We start from the raw sequence: 18232 nt of genomic DNA on the forward strand, positions 1-18232 counted from the left end.
GCTCCGTGCACGTGTTTGAAGCCGCTTGAGATCATTCGTGTCCAACAAAACCGCTGCGGCGCGCAACCCCCCCCCCCCATCCACGTCTCCGGTACCGGTTCCAAAAATGTGGCACACGGACGGATCGGCGGCGCGGCCGCAACACCGGTAAAGAGTGCGGTCGGTGTTGAAGGCGCTCATCATCATCATCATCACTTACCGATCAGCATCACGCGTCCAGAACCGTATCCGCGTCTCTCCAGTTCGGCTCTTGTTGCCGCGCGTAAAAACGGCAGAACGAGAACAGTTACGCACTTTTATCCCCGCGGGGGCCGAGGACGTGCGAGGACGCGCAGGTGCGCGCAAGACGTCCACTCCAGGAGTTGTAAAGAACCGATTCCAAACGACTTGTTTCGTCCTCTCTCGTTCCGGTATCCTTTTTTTTTTTTTCTTCTCCTCCGTCCAACCCCAGACAAATGTCGGATCCTCTTGACGCGCGTTATCCTCAGTTAAATCCGTGCGCTCTCTCCGCTGCTCCGCCTGGAGGGAGGAGAAGACTCGGGCTGCTGGAACTGCCTGCTCCTTCTCTCTCTCTTCCTCTTCCTCTCTCTCGCCTCCTTGTCACTTGTCGTCTCTCTCTCTCCTCTGCGCACCTTTCCACTTGACAGAAACGCACAGCTGGGGCTATTAGCTGCTATTCTCTCGGCCTGTAGAACTTGGCACCGCATTAGCCTTCATGTCAAACTTCCCGTCTTCCAGGGCGGCGCCGTGCGTAAAGCGGCGGATCATATACACGTCCTGTCTTTGGGAGAAGAAACCGAGAGGCACAGGATGAGGAGGGGGGGGGGGGGGGGGGGGTCTGTAAACATTCAGGAGAAGAGAGAATATTTCCCCCTGTGAGCGTGATTTGCTCCTCCTCCTCCTCCTCCTCCTCTTGTAGACTTCATCATTTGGTGAAGCTGACACATTCAGGGGATTTGGAATTGTCTCGAGAGCAAGGAGAGCCAGCTTGTATTCAATTTATGTTTGTTCAAAGCGTGTGTGTGTGTGTGTGTGTGTGTGAGTGTAGGAGTGTGTGTGTGTGTGTGCGTTGAAGATGTAACGCCAAAGCCCATCTCCCAGGGTGCTATCAGGAACTTAATTACAGTGTTAAATTGCTCTCTCCAGCACTTCCTTCACCCCCCCCCCCCCCCCACGTTTCCTGCTGTATCTCTCCCCAAACTGTGTACCCGTCTAAACTTACACTTGCCCCCCCTCTTCGCCTTCATCTGGCTGTTGCCGGCGCTGCAGCTTTCCACGCACGCCGTCGCAGGAGAAGCCTTTTCGACTCTACCCGGCGTCCTTTGAGCAACCAGAACGCTTCCTCTTCCTCCGTTGTGCATTTGCATCTTCTAATTCGCTGCTTCCGTGCCAAGAGTCTCTTCACGGTGCCGTTTAGCTGTCAGTTTGTCACGTTGGTGAGAAATTAATTGTGTGTGTGTGTGTGTGTGTGTGTGTGTGTGTGCGGGGGGGGGTCGAGCCGCCTTTCCCTCCCGATCCAGGTTCGTGTTCCTCCATCTCTCCCATGGGGCAGAATGGAGGACACGGGGAGGCAGCTGGGGGGGCCGCGCTCTTTGCCCCACGCTCCACGGCCTCCCGGGTGGCTCGTCAAAGCTGGGGCTAATTGGAAAATCGGGAACGGCTCCAAAAGCTCCGAATCAGTCGGCCTCAGCCGTGATGCTTTTGACCAAGCCAAATTGTTTTATAGTTCCAAAAACGGCCACTCCGCCGGATTAAGAGTGCATGGCTAATCTCTGCGCGTGGGCAGTTCGCCCGCGAAGTTGTCCATTGGACATCCCAGTCTGCTTTAAGGGGCAGACACGAGGAGTTTACATCAGCAAATTCACGCAACACATAATATCTACAAGGAGAAATGCGGCTACAGAGAAATATCGTGGTGCAATTATTGTTTTTAATCCCTTTCCTCGACATCACGGCTTAATTATTTCATTATCTAGATGATAAGGGTTTAATTACCTTACGTGATTGGCTCGGATCGTCTGTGTTCAGCATAATTACACAAAAGCTAATGTTTGGTTTTCAACCAAAGATGGAACCGATTGACTTTAATAGAGCTAATATTATTTACTGAGAGGAGTCATCATGGTGATGAATGCTGGACCCCGCATGCATTTGGTGCAAAGGGACGGCATGACAGTGGGGGGGGGGGGGGGGGGCATGAGACCCGGATAGAGGGAGGAAGAGGATGCATAAAATATGGAGACGATCGCTGTCACCTGAGAAGATGACAGCGCCGCAGCGAGTCTGACACCATGTGACATCTCTTTAGTCGTGGCATCTGGACATCTCAACAACATCCTCCCGCCCCCCCCCTACCTTGTGTTAGATCTGGCAGAAGCCCCCCCCCCCCACCGGGGGCAAGTTCATTTCGCTGTCTCTCAGGAGCCGTCTGATCAATACCTGTCAAAGCGCGACAGCCTCCTAACGTCCACCTTCGTGGCGAGGCTAGTGCGAGGCGAGAGCGCCGCGGCCGCGTCTGAGGGCTTTGGAATGTGCGTTCGGGAGTTGTGCCCGGCCAGGTGCCCTAATGACATCATCACCCCTCCCCTCGCTGTATGATGTCATCTTCAGAGGAAACATCCTCATACTTTACTTCTCCTTTCTCTTGTCTAAAATGGCGTCCATCTTCCTCTCCCTCCTTCCCTCCTTCACGCCACCACTCCGCTCCCTCCCTCACTCTCACCTTTCTTTCCATCACCCCTCACCTCTCTCACCATCTTTTTTTCTGAAAAACAAACAAATTAATTCCGAAGCGTCGGGAGGGCACGCCCTTTGGAGCGTGACGGCCCGGCCGTCTAGCTGACTGACGGAGAGACTTAAAGAACTAAGTGACAGAAAGACTGACAAGCGGCTGGAGGAGAGCGGAGGGGGTGAAGCAACCCGAAGACGGGCGGACAGGGAGGACGGATGCTGACGGACGGCAGCGGAGTTTGAGGCAATTAGCTCGTCAGTTGAACTCGGACGTTCCCGGCGTTCCTGGAGTGACGCTCAGTCTTTAGCGAAGACATTATTTCCGATGATAAATAAGAAAGTGTTTGCCAGTTATCCCAAACCGTCTGGTCCAATGGCAGCTAAGAGTCAATCCCGCGTGACCCTAGTAAGGAGAGCCGGAATGATTGAACTAATGGAAGTACAGGAAACGAACCCGATGATGTCATCAAACGCAGCATGCTGCCGGAAATGGGTCAGATATAGACAAAGGTGTAGATCATGAGAAATAACCCCGGAGAAGGGTGACGCCGTCATCTCAGCGTGACAGGAGGAAAGGAGTGTGTGTGTGTGTGTGTGTGCGTGCGTGCGCGCGCGCGTGATAAGCTCTGCCACCTGCATATTCCATTTCATCGCAACAGGGGGAGAGGACGCCCCATTTAGCATCACCGTCACATACGGTTTCACAGACAGACAGACATGAGATGAGACAGAGACGGTGTGTGTGCGTGTGTGTGTGTGCGTGTGTGTGTGTAGGTGTGTGTGTGTGATGAAGGGAAGAGGGGAGCTATGAAGAACCAGAGGACGGGTTCCCTAACATTAATAAATCATCAGTGTTTCGGCGTCTCGGCTGGATTCACAAGTAGAAGATGGAGAGGAGGGGTGTGTGTGTGTGGGGGGGGGGCTCCCGGGGTGGAGAGGCCTGTGGGAATCTTGCCGCTCGTTTCAGGCCTCGCGTGCAGGATAGACGAGAGGAGCCTGTGACGTAACCGCTTCAGACCCGCCGTTTACTTCACCTGATTGAAGTATAGGGCCTGTAAAAATGTTGGTCCGGCGTGGAAGCAGCTAATAACACCGGCTGCTTTAGAGCGATCATGTGACCAACACTGGAAAAAAGATCCAGGAGAAAAAGTTAATTGGTAGTAAATTTGTGAGCCAGTATATTACAGGACTCCAAATTGTCCGCAGGCATCAATGGGAAACCGAAGCAGCTGTAAACGTGGTGCCGGCATCGCATCGCCATCAGCATGGCCCTGATTTACATTCACATTTTTGCAGAGGGACAAACCAGCTGTGGCGCAGATGTGTGTGTGTGTGTGTGTGTGTGTGTGTGTGTGTGTGTGGGGGGGGGGGGGGGGGGGTTATAAACTGCCTCCAGTGTAAAATGTAACTAAAAATGAAATACATTTGAAAGGGGGTTTCAGCTCTGAACTTTTTGTTTTTCCATGTGAACCGACAGCAGCAGCTCGAAAGCGTCATCTTCTGCTTTTTTGGGTGCTGGAACAGACAAACATTATTTGAAGGCCTAAAATCAATCCCTTCTTCCCGATCAGAGTAGCGGCACCAGGCTCGACGTGAACACACATTTAGACTCTCCTGTTCTTGTTGATGCGGGGTAAAAGAAAAAAGGAAACGAATTCCATAAAGAAGCGACGTAAAGATCCACACATGCCTCCTAATTGTCCAGCGTCTACCTACCGCCTTAGGGCTGCACATGAAAAACCTCAACATCAAGGCAAAAACAAAGGGGGAATAATTCCAGAGAACGCACCGGCTATGTAAATATGAAGACTGAATATATTCGGGAACAGAATCTACGAAAATATTTGTATATTTGGGTCGCCTTCACCTCGGAAGGGCTCGTCTCGGGTTCGGTGGGTAACACAAAAAGGCAGTCGGCGGATGCGTGTGCGCTCCGCTGAACCAGATAAAGGGGAGGGGAGTCACTGTGGAGGCAGAACGCTGCTTTGCACACCAAAGATAAGACTATTCAGGAGGCAGCTGGTGACTTCGCCCGCTATCAGTGAGGTCAGTTTGGGTTGGGAGGCGGCTAATCCCAATCCCAACGTATTCCAGTGCCGTTAAAAAAATCAACTACACAAAACCGTTGCTGCTCCAGGCTCATCAAACACCATTATTTGCTCGACACGTGCGTGCTTGTACGAGTTTGTTGGCGTTCCGTTAGGAGCGTCTATGCAAGCAGGAAAAAGAAACGGCATAGAAGCAGGAAGATGAACGCAATGTGACAGTATGGAAGCGGACCATCATACAGCGGCTGGAAAGAGGGACGGCGAGGAGGGAAACAGCGACGGGTAAAGATGATCAGCCTGAAAGGGAGGATTGGAGGTGAGAGGGGGGAAAAGACATCCCTTGGAAACACGTGGGATTCAGTCTCCTTGGGAAGCATGACGCACCGAGCACCGGCCCGGAAAACCCATCCTTTAGTTAGTTAAAGGACGCCTTAAACAATAAATACTTTAGATAAAATAATGTTTTTAAATTACATTTAAAACCATCTCAAAATATTAGATCTGCAAAATATTTGAAAATGTATCTGCGAATAAAAATATGTATTAGCATTTCTGCATATTCTACCCTTTTAAGTTGTTATGTTAAAAAACTAGAAATGCACTCGGAGAGCACAGACCTCCACCAAGCTGCTCATTCCACATCCGGATCATCATCAAACGGTTCTAAAATTGTTCCTTGTATCTTTATACACCAACCATGAAAACTAAAAGCGAATCGGCATTGATGTGTATTTTTAACTGATTTTTGAATCCATAAATGGGGTTTCAATGATAAGATGTTTTTCTGAGCTCATTCTGGATCAGATCCAGAAGACATTTTTCATGATAGGTCAAATCGGACCCCTTTATGGCTGTGATTGTTGATGAGTGAAATGAATGGAAATTTTACAGGATGTGAGGTTTTTTTTTGAGAAAGCCTCCATTGTAAGTAAATGGGAACATCCAGATTTTTTTATTTTTGGTATCCAGATGGGTATTCTGGATCGCTCTCAAAATTTCATGGGATCTAAATTAGACCAAGACTCATCTCCCGATTTTTTTTCCATCAAGATCCATCCAGCGTTTTTTCCACAATCCCGTTAACAAACAAACTTTCGGTCGAGCTAAATGAGGCACCGGCTCTGAAATGCCAGGCCTGTACCCGATTTTGAGTCCTCCTCAAGGCCAACGCCAAAATGCGTCATATTCAAACGAATGAGCTGGTCGTGAATGGGTTTAATGAAGCCGGACCCACACGTGTGTGTGTGTGTGTGTGTGTGTGTGTGTGTGTCCACAGAAACAGCTGACCCGTGTGGAGTTAAAGACAACAGCAAGATCTTGAAGATCTGGAGCGACGGCACGTCTGAGATTCCTTTCATAACCATTAAGAGAGATGAAAATCACTGCAGTCGAGGCCAGCACCTCCTGACACTGTGTGTGTGTGTGTGTGTGTGTGCGTGCGTGCGTGCGTTTTACGTGCCAGACGGGGCTACGGTTTCCCCCTCTGCTTTGCGAGGACACGTCAACGTCTCCGCCGTCCCGTTTTCTTCCTCTCCCACGCCCCCTAACCCAGCACCCTCCTGCCCCGCTGCCGCTCGCCGGGTCACATGGGCGCTGTGGGCGGTTTCGCGTCTCATCATTTCCCGTGGCTGACTGTCGGCGCGGATGAGGGCGGCGTGCAAATGTAACGCTGACGAGCTGAGACAGCTCCGCTCTGGCCGATGGCGAGGGTGGCCCACTGGACCGAGCACATTTTCCACACACACACACACACACACATTAGCATTGTGTATCGACTGCGGACATTTTCACAGAAATTGCATTTAAAATTTCAGCGTGACCCAAATCAAGACTTCGCTCTTTAAGAACAACTGAATCAATGCTCCTCCATTAGCACCGATAACTGACCTGAAAATAAACTAATAAAGCACAGAATTAAGGATTAATGTTGCTGAAACTTGGCGAGCGCCCAGCTGGCCTGAGGGGCGTTGATGGATTAAAGCCCCCCCCAGAGATGAAGATCGGACGACAAGCGGCCTTTTCCCTCTGATTAATATGACCGGTCGGGAACGAGTGACGCAGCCTGACGGGAGTCACGGCGACACACACCGTGCACCCAGACAATCGCCGCAATGCAGCGAGGCAACCGGCAGCCATTTTAAAACGCACACGGCTCTCGACAAACCAGGCGTGGAAGAGGAAATGGGAACGACGTGGGGGGGGGGGGGGGGGACTGTGGGTGTGCGTGTCATGACACGAAGACGCACAATGGCTTCATCTTTCAAGCAGCTGGAAGTCCTCTCCCTTATTACGATCCCACAAAGAGAGGATGGAGATTAGAAGGGGCTTGCAGAGAAGCCGGGATGAGAGTATGCGTCTATTTCCTCCTCTTCTTCGGAGAAACGCCATCGGACGGCCGTTCTTCCACTTTTAATTCAAAATACGAGGGATTCCGGAGTCAGGCGGTACCAGACAGAGGATCCGGTGCGGGGCTTGGCAGGAATGTCACAGGAATGCAACCCTTTTGGCAGGTTCCCAATGGGAAAAACACGAGGGGGCAGTGGGATTTGTGTATTCCCGGGGGGGGGGGGGGGGGCTGTGGATGTTGTTGCCACGCTGGGTCTCCAACATCGCACAGCACACGTTCGGTGCCGAGAGAGCGCGTTCGTTTGAATTTAAGGGCTATTGTCGGCGTGCCTTTTGTACGGGTCTCTGGTTTGAAAGAGATTTGTAATCGCGGGGCTTTGCGTTTCACGGAATTCTAATCCAGGGATTCACATGTGTGTTTGATGCCCTGACCCAGGAAACGGTTCGTTACCTGGAAAACTCACTACCGGCCCTCGACGTGACCTCCAGTCCATTGGTTGGGATAATAATGCGTGATAGACTTTGCACTTGAGGTCATTTCTTAATGACCATCCTTGCAGCGAGTCTATAAATATAGACTCCATGCGATGACGGATCTGGAAAGCGGAGTAGTGATGGAGGAGAAATGAAAGTAGGCATCATCTGACGGAGGAGATAAAGGCCGAGCGCTGGTGTCAGATTTCCTGTGCTGTGGTTTATCCTCGCTGACAGGATAGAAAGGACTGACTAAGTTAAAATTACATCCACACTCACACGTATGAAAAAAAAAAAAAAAAAAAGGACTCGCTGGCTAATCCGAGCCAGTTCCAGCTGGCCCGTTGGAGTCTTTAGTCTAATCCTGTTATCAGGCCCAGCAGATGCTGTTGACAGAAAAAATCAGCGTCGGGCCAAAATGGCAGCGCCACCCAGAGGAGGTCATGAGCCAAGCCCGTCCCGGCAGCAGCCGGATGGGCTCGGCGCTGGTCAAACGCACTGCGGCTCTCTCAGAGCCGGAAAACAGCGACTTGTTTCCCGGTTCTGTTCAGGCTTTATGTGTGTTTTTTTTTACGTAGCCCGTACAATAGAGAACTCTAGTTACAACCAGACAGTCCAATAGTAGGCCGTGTGCCGTCTGTGGGTTGCCGTTTCTATTCCCAGCGGATTCCTGTTTCTCCCGTTTACACAACCGCAGTCGACGGGCGTTTCCACCGCGGATCCTGTTTTCAAAGGTTGGTGTTTTTTAGTCCGCAAAAATGTCTCTGATGTACGCAAACGGCTGAAGTGCAATAAAAGTTGCTTTTTTTGTTTTTGTTTTAACTCTGGTTGGCCAGCATGGTTCGATCCGATTACCTGGGAGTGGGAGGTGCTAGTGAGGACACCTTGATGATACTTTTGATATTTAGGATTTAACATTACATTACATAGGCTTATAAGCAAACACTAGCTTAGCATGCTAGTGTTGACAGACGTCCAACTGCGATTTCCTTATTTATCCGATTTTTGTTTTCTTTCTGTAAAAATAGGGCAATCGCCATGGCAACTTCGTCACATATTTTGTTTGGCTCTTACAGATGACGAGAGCGCTGCGCATTCAATGCCCCCCCCCCGGGGCAGAAGAATCTTAATGAAATCCTGCGGTGTGTTCCGACTCTCACAGAGAGTGCATGTTTGCGATTCAAGAGATGATTATCTGTGGAGATGAAACCCGATATCGTAATTGATTAGGCTTGTAAATCTCCTGTAGCGCGAGCGTGGCTTGAATCCAACTATAATCAGCCCCAAGAAATCTGAATGCATTTAGCGCTGAAGTCCTTTCGTTTCCATGAGGAATCTTTTTGCATCTTCTTCACTAGTTTGGGTTTTTCGGTGTGAAGCTGTGAAGTGTTGTGTGTCTGCGTGTGTGTCTGTGTGTGTGTATCAATGGCCTTTTCCAGATCACAGAAGAAAGACGGCGCCTGCGGCTGCTAGTTTTGTTCATCTGCTCTTTGCCAGTCTGGCGCACACGACATAAATCCTCAGTGCAGGATAGATGGAGTACAAAAAAAACAGACTCGAGCACACACACAGTCTAAAACAACGTCTCTTTGTAAATCTCACAGCATGCAAGATGAAAATCTGACCCGTTCGAGTCGAATCCAAACGTCAACGTCAAAAGGAAACAACAACAACAAATACCGAGCTCAGTGTTTTCCAAGAAACGATGCACCTGATTTTAGTAAACGATGCGCCGCACTTCACCTGTCAATGTCAAAAATGCCACAAAGGTGCAGGACAAATTGAAATAAAACGGTTTCTCATCCCTAATGCTAAGCTAATAATCAGCATCCGAAGCCCGGTCACGCACGACCGAAATAAGAATGACGTCAGCCGCCATGATGAGGAAGCGTTTTCCTCCCTGGCTTTCTGGTTTGCGTCCCAGTTTAACTAAATCCCATTAAAAAAAGCTTTCATCTCACTGCACTTCATTACTGGCATAAACGCCGCAGCTCGCCCAGGAGAGCGGCTGGGATTAGACGGGAAGAACTCATCTAAAATGTTACGCTCTTGAACCCAAACAGCTTCTTTTTTTTTAAATCCTCCACATTGGATTATCCCAAACAGACCCCCACAGGGCAAAGAGGCGTCAGCGAGGTCGGGGCTGCCGTGTACTTGCCCCTCGGAGGTTGCCATACAGTACGTTTCTTTTCTTTTTAAAAATGACGACCGGTGAACTGACATCCCTTGGAAAATGTTAACGAATTCCGGAATGATGCAGGCCGGAGAGAGAGAGAAAGGAGGAAATAAGTGACGAGCGAGACGACGGCGGGGATGCAGGACGGCATTGTGTGCGCGTATGATTGGATGCGAAGGGGCGGAGGTCTTTCACACGCATTTACGAATTCTTATTTTAAGCAGAGCCTGGCAGGGCTAATCTGCGCCGCTCGGCTGAGTGAGGGTGCTGATTAAAAGCTAATTACACGCTACAGATTCCGCCTCTGGTGAAGACGGCGCCGATTCGACGTAGCTTGGACTCCGGCCCGGGCGCATGCTTGCGGGTCCACGCGCGTGCCGTGAGACTCGGGGTTTACAGCAGCATTAGAACGTAAGTCTATTTACAAGCAGAGCAGTGAAGCTTTATTATAAGGTCTATAATAATAAGGGCCTTGTGCTTTTTTTTATTATTATTATTACACCCCATTACATCACAATATATTTATTTAATGCACCACTTATTTTTGTTAACATTTACTCTGAAGATTAATAAGTAAAAAAAATAAAAAAAAATAGCTGCGTGCAGAAATAGTCCTTGAATGTTTATACATCAGAGATAATTATCCAGGAATATAACCAAAGAGCTCATTCAGTCGTGCGCCGAGCTGCATCCTGCAGCAATTGTGTGAATTAATGATTTTAAAGAGCGGCCCCTTGTTTTGTCTTCGACTTACCAGACATGAATCCGGAGTTTAAAGGGAAACCCACTTAATATAAATCACACGTATGTCTTTCTGCAACCCTTTTGTCTGCCGTTATAAGCTTTGCCCTTAATGGTGGTGTTAATCTGTAGTGTTATTACACAGTAGTAATTGAGGTTTTCAAAGTTAAATTACATTTTTTAATGGCCGCTGTAGATTCAGCTACGACGGGAAACAGTATCAGTCTCTTACGAAACTGGTTTCATATAGAAATATTGAATTAAATGAGGATTTTAGGATTTGACTCAAATTATAAAAACGTATACAAGTGCATATATATATATATGCACTATAGTGCACTATATATATATATATATGCACTATATATATATATATATATAGTGCATATATATATATATATGCACTATAGTGTACTATAGTGCACTATATATATATATATATGAGCTCCTCAGACACCTTTTCATCTGCCCGTCGTCCTCCTCCCTCATCCTTACTCTCTTATTTCTAAATAGCTCTCCACCCGAGCTATCCCTCCGTTTGATTGGCTTTGACTTTCATCCGTCTCCACGGGAACCCTCCCAGGGCCCCGCTCCCCTTCACCTCCTCTGGCCGCCGCTCCTCTCAATCAAACAGGCAGGAGGGGGTTAACGCATCTTTAAAATGGCAGCGAGGCTGGCGTCCTTTGCTGCTTGTTAGCATCTCGTCTCTGACATCATCCGGTGCGGCGGCGTTCCACATACATGACCCTCCTGCGGGAGTGAACCCACAGCAAAACACACACACACACACACACACACACACACACACACACACACACACACACACAGCGAGACAACAACATGACTCACAGCCAGTGTCCTGCAGGGTGTCTTCCAGTGCTCAGCTATTTCCGTCCCGGGCGGCGACATGGTCGCTTTGTTAAAGCGCCTATTTTCTTACCAAGCCTGCACGCCCTCAGCGAACGTTTCAGTTTAGATCTGCAGACGAGGGAGCGACGGCCTGGAGCGGCTCAGGCATCTTGTCAACAGTCGAGAGAGAACTCAGCACGCTCACCTTCATGTCAAGGATGGCTAAATCACACCTGGTCACTGCGTGTGTGTGTGTCTGTGTGTGTGTGTGTGTGTGTGTGGGGGGGGGGGGGGGGGGGGGTTGTGAGAGAGACTTGGGAGATTCGTTTGAGAGCTGCTGAACGACTGGAGGCTTCCTGACAACTCCAGTGTTCCCTCTCCCTCCTCCCGTTCCCGTCTTTATTATTAGTGGCAGCTAAAAGCAACGGACTGGAAAATTCCTACTGAGCAACAAACCAACATCTGCATATTCCAGCCCCGCCTCACGTCGGCTACGAGTGAATAAATTAAACCATGAATCACAATGAAAACCCCCCACGAGTCGCTCACGCCTCCCCAGAATGGCACGCCGTGTCCGGAAGAAGTGGAGCCTTCTCTTTGGGAAGCGCCCCGCAGGGAATTCTGGGGATTAGCTGTAGTAACGAAGGTAAGGGCGCCGCTTAGGTACAGCAACATTAGCTCCCTCTTGATTCCTTGTCGAAAATCAATTGATTCTCCCGACAGATTTTGTTTTTCCCCCCATTGATTTTGGAAAAATGTAAATTCAGATGCATTAAGAGAAACATCCTTTCTCGTCATCTTTTTCTATTTTCCTTCTCCAGAGGAGGCTTCCGAGATAAATTTGTGATTTTCTCCTGGACGGTTTGGAAAAGGCCTCTCCCTCTCCCCACTCCTTGTTCTCTTCCCTTTATTCCGGCCTAATTTTCTCCCTCTTTTGCCGCCTCCTCCATTCCCTGGATGCAGCTGGTAATAAGTCACTCTGCTGTAATTTTTGCCTTTCTAAAAGCCTGTAATGACGGGGCTGAGAGGAAGTCTAAGGCGGAGGCGATTCGTGTGTTCGTCTGTGCGTGTGTGGCGGTTAAAAGGATTCCGTGGGAGCCTTTCATTGGCCTTTCTTCCCCCCAATTGAACCCACTGTGGGAAGAGGGAGAAATTGGACAAAAGAAAAGGCCAGCTCGGTTGAGAGGCTCGTCACTTCCTGTATTAAAATCACCGTGGAACGACTCCGATGCGGCAATTCTTCTACGCCGACTTAAATGGAGGCAAGAAGGGGAGAAAGTCAGGCTCGCCAAAAAAATAAAAATAAATGTTGAAACTGACTTAATATTTTGTGACATTTAGGAAACGGTGACGGACGAGGCGGGTTTGGCCTTCTCCCCCGACGGAGACGCTCGACCTGTCAGAGCCTCGGTAAACACAGACATCGGATTAATTCAACGTGGCCTCCTAAGCGCCGCCCTGCTAGGCCCCGTGTGTCGACCCGGTACGGCCCTGGCGACCTCCACAGGGTCTGGAGTGAAGCAGAGATGGTGATGAAGAGGCGAACCAAGAAGAGGAGGCTCGATTGACACAAACAGCTGAAAGGAAAACGAGTTAAAGAGGGGGGCGGGTCCTAATGCAAATTCCCTCTCTCGTGGTCGAGATTGGCTGAGCCACATGTCCGGCGTCCACGCCAGAAGGAATGGAGAGATGAAGCAGAGAGAGAGCGAGAGAGAGAAAGAGAGGGGTGGAGAGCGTGAAACTGTCAGCGCAATGAAGCGGGGAGGGAGGGAAACACGCGGCGACACGGAAATGATTCGCTAGGAGTAACACGCCCACATGTGTACGCCCACGTACCGCCATTTAAAAGAGAAACCCTTCTGTTCTTTATTCAGGGATGTAAACATCCATAGCGGCGGCAGACGCCTCGCCACGCAGACGCCTCGTCTCGCCACGCAGACGCCCTGCCGCGCAGACGGCTCGCCACGCAGACGCGGGGAAGAATACGGTTATGTTTCTGAGTTACAGACACTGCAGCAGTTAAGGATTCTAAAAATATCTGACACACACACACACACACACACACACACACACACACACACACACACACACACACACACACACACACACACACAGGAGCCTGTGGTGGAGCCGAGGACACAGCAGGGCCGGCTGCCTGAGGGAGTCAGCAGAAGGTGAGCAGAGATAAGGCTGCGTGATTGTGACTGCATGTCAGAGAGAATCCACACACCACAACAGTTCTGCCTTCCATGCACGCACGCACGCACACACACACACACTCCACAAGATACAAACATATGCCCACAAACTTTTATATCTTCAGTCTGAGTCACCTGCGGCTGTGCACCCCAACGTTTCCAGTACATGGTGCAGTTTATCGATACAGACGGAATAATAAAAAGACGAGTTGCACTCGAACGCACACCATAAACCGGTCGATGACACGATGGCCGCCGTCACTCGTTTTGGAAGACATCGGAAGAAAAGTTCCAATGAGACAAACGGCACAGAGGCCGGCGTGATAAGTGTTATTTAATGAAACAATGTCACGCTTCAAAAGCGCCAATTGCCTTTTCCAGATAGCGCCGGTTCAGACGCCGCCATATTGACTCACGGGCACGGGAACACACACACACACACACACACACACACACACACACACACGCACGCATCTGACTGAATTAGCTGCGAGGTTCTGTTGGCTCTTGACAACCTGTTTACATTCCTGGAGCGTGACGCGAGCCGTGTGATTGGCTGACTTTGAGAGATGTCTTCCAGATCAGACGCCATCTGTTCTCCATCGGCGCGCTGCACGGCGTTGGGAATCGGCTCAACATCCCAGCGACCCCGGGAGTCGACCCGCCTCCACTCAAACGGGAACTTGAAGCGCATTTCCAAATGGTTACATCCGAGTATTTATTTTTCCTTCGATTTTTCCTTCTCGAAGGAAGCGCTAAAGAGAGATCAGGACTCAGCCGAGAGACTGACCCCCCCCGGAGCTGACTTGTATCAAACGCACCCAGCACCTAATTGACTTCTCATTCACTGCTCGTCTGTGTTTGTGAGCGTCTTCAGCCTCGAGGCGCCGTCTGAAAACATCTCGGCGGGTGCAAGACTCTGCAAAGACTCTCCACTCCTGGACTATACCAAGGCCATGAAGGCAAGCCGACGCTCGGCTGACGCTTACCCGTGTTACTCGCCGTCTTCCCGCTGCCGACCTGCTTGAGCCTCTTCTGGTGGGACTTGCCGCTGCAGTGGATCTGGGCCTGGGCGGCCGAGTTGAGCTGGATGTTGCAGACGTCGCACAGCGTGTAGCTGCGTTGCTTCCGGTCCCTTTTGGGTCTGTGGAACGCAGGAGGCGGGGCGACCTCCGACGGCGGCTCGTGCGACGCTTCGCCCCAGTCCCGGGTGTCGCGGCGAGGGCCGCCGTCCATCTGCAGCCCCAGCTCGGCGTTGGGCAGAGGCGACGGGCTGAACGGACGTTTCATACCTGCAGTGGAAGGAGAGGAGAGGATGAATTCAGAAGTCAGGAAACCTAGACATGTGTGCCCGCGTCATCCACCTGGCCGCACACTAGCAATTTAACAACCCCCCCCCCCCCCCCAGCTAAAATCGGATCCAATACCCCCGATTCCCAAAGATTTTTTTTTTTACAGCAGGGTCTCGTCTGTTGTCATGATAACATCAGGAGGCACACGTGGGTGGATGTTGACGCTCTACAGCTGGAAGTCCAAGTGGGCGGTAATGAAGCACCACTTGGGGGCGACAGAGTGCTTTAGTGTGTCTCTCTGAGGACCCCCCCTCCACACACACACACACACTTTATTGCGATGGTTACATGCATGCTCCAGTGCTTGGAATGCTGCAGCAGCGGATGCCCCTGTGGAGGATGTCAGCCGAGCCATTTCCGGATAGGATAACGGGGAAAAACCACCGGGAGTGTCCGGGTCACGCAACGGTCCCGACATTAAGGTTCAAATCAGAATCACAGGCACGCGCTCTAAATACGCAGGCAAGTGGAAGCGCAAACGATCCGACTACGCTTGTAACTCGAAAAACGAATGAGCAGTGATTTAGAGGCAGATGTGGACGTCTCAGCTGGACGTGTCGCCACGCGTACGGCGCTCACAGATTTGCATACCATAGAAGAGCAGCCAATTGGCCCTCCCCGATGTGTGGCTTCTTTAAGTGCCCTCCTAGCGTCTCCGTAAATAAACGAAAATGCAGGTTTACAGTCGCTCCGTGAAGGCATCACTGTGTGTGAATCTGCTGCCGGCTTTTTGCCTTCACCTTAAGTTATTTGTGTAAATACACACACATTGAGTGAAGTCTATACATACCTAAACGCATCAAACGTGCACACACACACACACACACCCACTTGAACAGACATTACGGCGAGCAGCATCCATGAAAGCTGCTATTCATGCTGCCGATCTGGGAGCACTCGGGAGGCTCCATCAGATGTTCTCTCTGCAGCTTTGAGCGACGCTGCTTTCTGGCACCCAGACAAAGCATCTCTGTGGCTTTTAAACTCCTCGCACTCGTGCCAAGCTAACACGCTAGCCAGCACCAAGCAGAGGCGGCCGTCACGGCCCACGTGTCGCATCAGGCGTTTGCCGCTCCGTGCAACAGCTGATCGCGCCTCATTAGCTCTAGATGGTGATAGTGGTGACGATAAATGTTAGCCCAGAGATTTTAGTGAGAATAAATACAAATGTTTCCTGCTCCCCCATGAATATTTACACTATACTTGTCCTACTTCACGGACCCCGCCCCCCCCTGTGTGAGACAAGATCCCCACGCTGTGTCTTCCCACAGAGATCTGGATGCGGTGGGACAGGAGATTCTGAGGACAGGGCGAGTCGTCCTCCTCTTCCTCCTCCTCCTCCTCACCATCAATCGCTGCTCTGATCTCACCGAAAGGCCCAGACTCACCAGCAAAAACGCTCGACCAATAAAAACTCTGTTTACGATCTTGCGTTTGCTGCTCACCGATTCTGAAATACTGGCGCGTTTTCCTGAGCATCACCCGCCGTTCAACCACAAATGAGCCCCCCACCCATCCAGCGCGGCTACAGTTGGCAACGGGGGGGGGGGGACATTGGATTTTTGGCGTGGGCAGAAGGTGGCCTCCAGATGGAGAATTGCAAGCGCTGCAGGCATGTTAACAGCCCCTAAATCACACTGATGAGAGGGAGGGGGGCACCAACAACGAGTGTGGACTGGCGGGCAGGTCAGCAAAGCCACATGGACACACTCGTCATGATCACAGACACGTAAACAAGTAAACAACAACGTGGCTGCAGGCGAGGATAGTCCCCGTCAGGCAAGGAAGGATCCGCGCTTTCCTGGCAATCAACCGAAGCTCGGAGCGGTCGACTACAACCGGCCAGAGAGAAAGAGAGAGAGAGGGAGGGATAGGCAGGAACAAAGGAGTGGGAAAGAGAGATCGGTGGACGGACTACAAAGGCGCTCGCGTAATTGGCATTATCAAAGTTTCATTAGTGCCATCAGGGCGAGTCCAGGACGAGCGGCGCTCTTTGAAGCCGCGAGTCTTTGTCCAGTGTGACGGCGCTGATTAAAGTCCAGACTGATGCCCCCAAATTACACAGGAATCACCGAATCGCCTATAGTGCGTCTGATTCGGGAGTCGAAAGGCGGGAGCGACTGTTTGCACTTCCCGTCGTCCCCCGAGTCAGAGCCTGGGAGCAAATAAAAAGCAGTGGAACGTCAATTGATGCGCTTTGCTCTTATCTTTGTGCGCAGCAGTTCGTTGGCAGCGCACGTGTGTGTGTGTGTGTGTGTTTCACCAGGGGGGGGGGACACACACTGATGCTATCGCTGAGGTAGCGCTGCGTACGTGCGTGTGACAGCGTGTGTGCAAGAAGGTAAAAGATAAAAGGAGAGTCCTGATCAAATAGTCCATCTAATGAAGAGAGGACAGCTTAGTGTGAACGTAAACACCAATTCCACTGTGGACGCTCCGTGTCAAGCGCTCCCTGCCAAAGACCCCAGCGTGTAAAGGGGGGGTAAATATCGTCTCGCCGCCTCCAGGCTCCGGGCGCTTCCGTTAAACAGCAGACGTGTGAGGGGTCATTATTTCCACCAATGATTTGGGATGCCACGAGTCGCCCCCCATGTCCTTTCCCCCCCCACTCCAATCGGCCTTAACGCCACGGTGATGTTATTCGGTTCTTTCGACAAAAGGCCGCACGGGAGGGTTTCATCGTCGTGGCCGTCCAATAAGATAAGAGATGAGTTAATCTTTCTAGCCTAAACCTCTAAGCTTGAATAGTTATTTTGGCGCATTTCATCAGAGATTCGTTCCTTTTCTTTCATGCCTCATGTTGCCAAATAATGTCGCCAAATAAAGTCGACTAGATACACTCGATCTGCCGAATCCATTCGGCCCCTCCTCTATCTTCAACCTCTATTCAACCCCAAATAAAAACAGGCCAGTCCAGTTTTACGTCTGCCTGAAGCATGCTAAGGTTAGCCCATGCAGGAAAACAGGCCCGCGTTGGCCTCGTTTGCATTTCACTGCAAACCCAACTGAGGAACGGCTCATAAACGTGACCACAGACACTGGGAGAGGCTTTTCTCGTGCTTCAGCCACAGCTTCTACCGCTTTTCACTTGCTTTCCTGCTTCAGGGAATTAACCAAGTCGTTTCTCACAACGGCTGCGAGACGATGTCGATGTCAAACCCGGCTCACGCCCGATGCGAGTTTTACATCGGTAGATGATAATCCTGCGTAGAAGCATATCCTGACTGATTTAAGTAACAATAAAACGTCAATCTAACAGTGTCCACTGATGAATCGTCGTTGTCGTTGCTCAACACATTCCAACGGCCATCTGCAGAG

General features: G+C 50.6%; 1 protein-coding gene across 1 annotated transcript in view; it reads right to left on the minus strand.

Moving 5' to 3' along the window:
• Positions 1 to 14852, minus strand: part of znf385c (zinc finger protein 385C) — a 41431-nt gene extending 26579 nt beyond the window's left edge. The window contains exon 1 of the mRNA XM_068749741.1: positions 14552 to 14852. Coding sequence (XP_068605842.1) covers positions 14552 to 14852 — 301 coding nt within the window. The remainder of the gene's footprint in view (positions 1 to 14551) is intronic.
• Between the last annotated feature and the right edge of the window lie 3380 nt (positions 14853 to 18232).

This window comes from Brachionichthys hirsutus, chromosome 16 (genome assembly GCF_040956055.1).
Source record: "Brachionichthys hirsutus isolate HB-005 chromosome 16, CSIRO-AGI_Bhir_v1, whole genome shotgun sequence".
Taxonomy (NCBI): domain Eukaryota; kingdom Metazoa; phylum Chordata; class Actinopteri; order Lophiiformes; family Brachionichthyidae; genus Brachionichthys; species Brachionichthys hirsutus.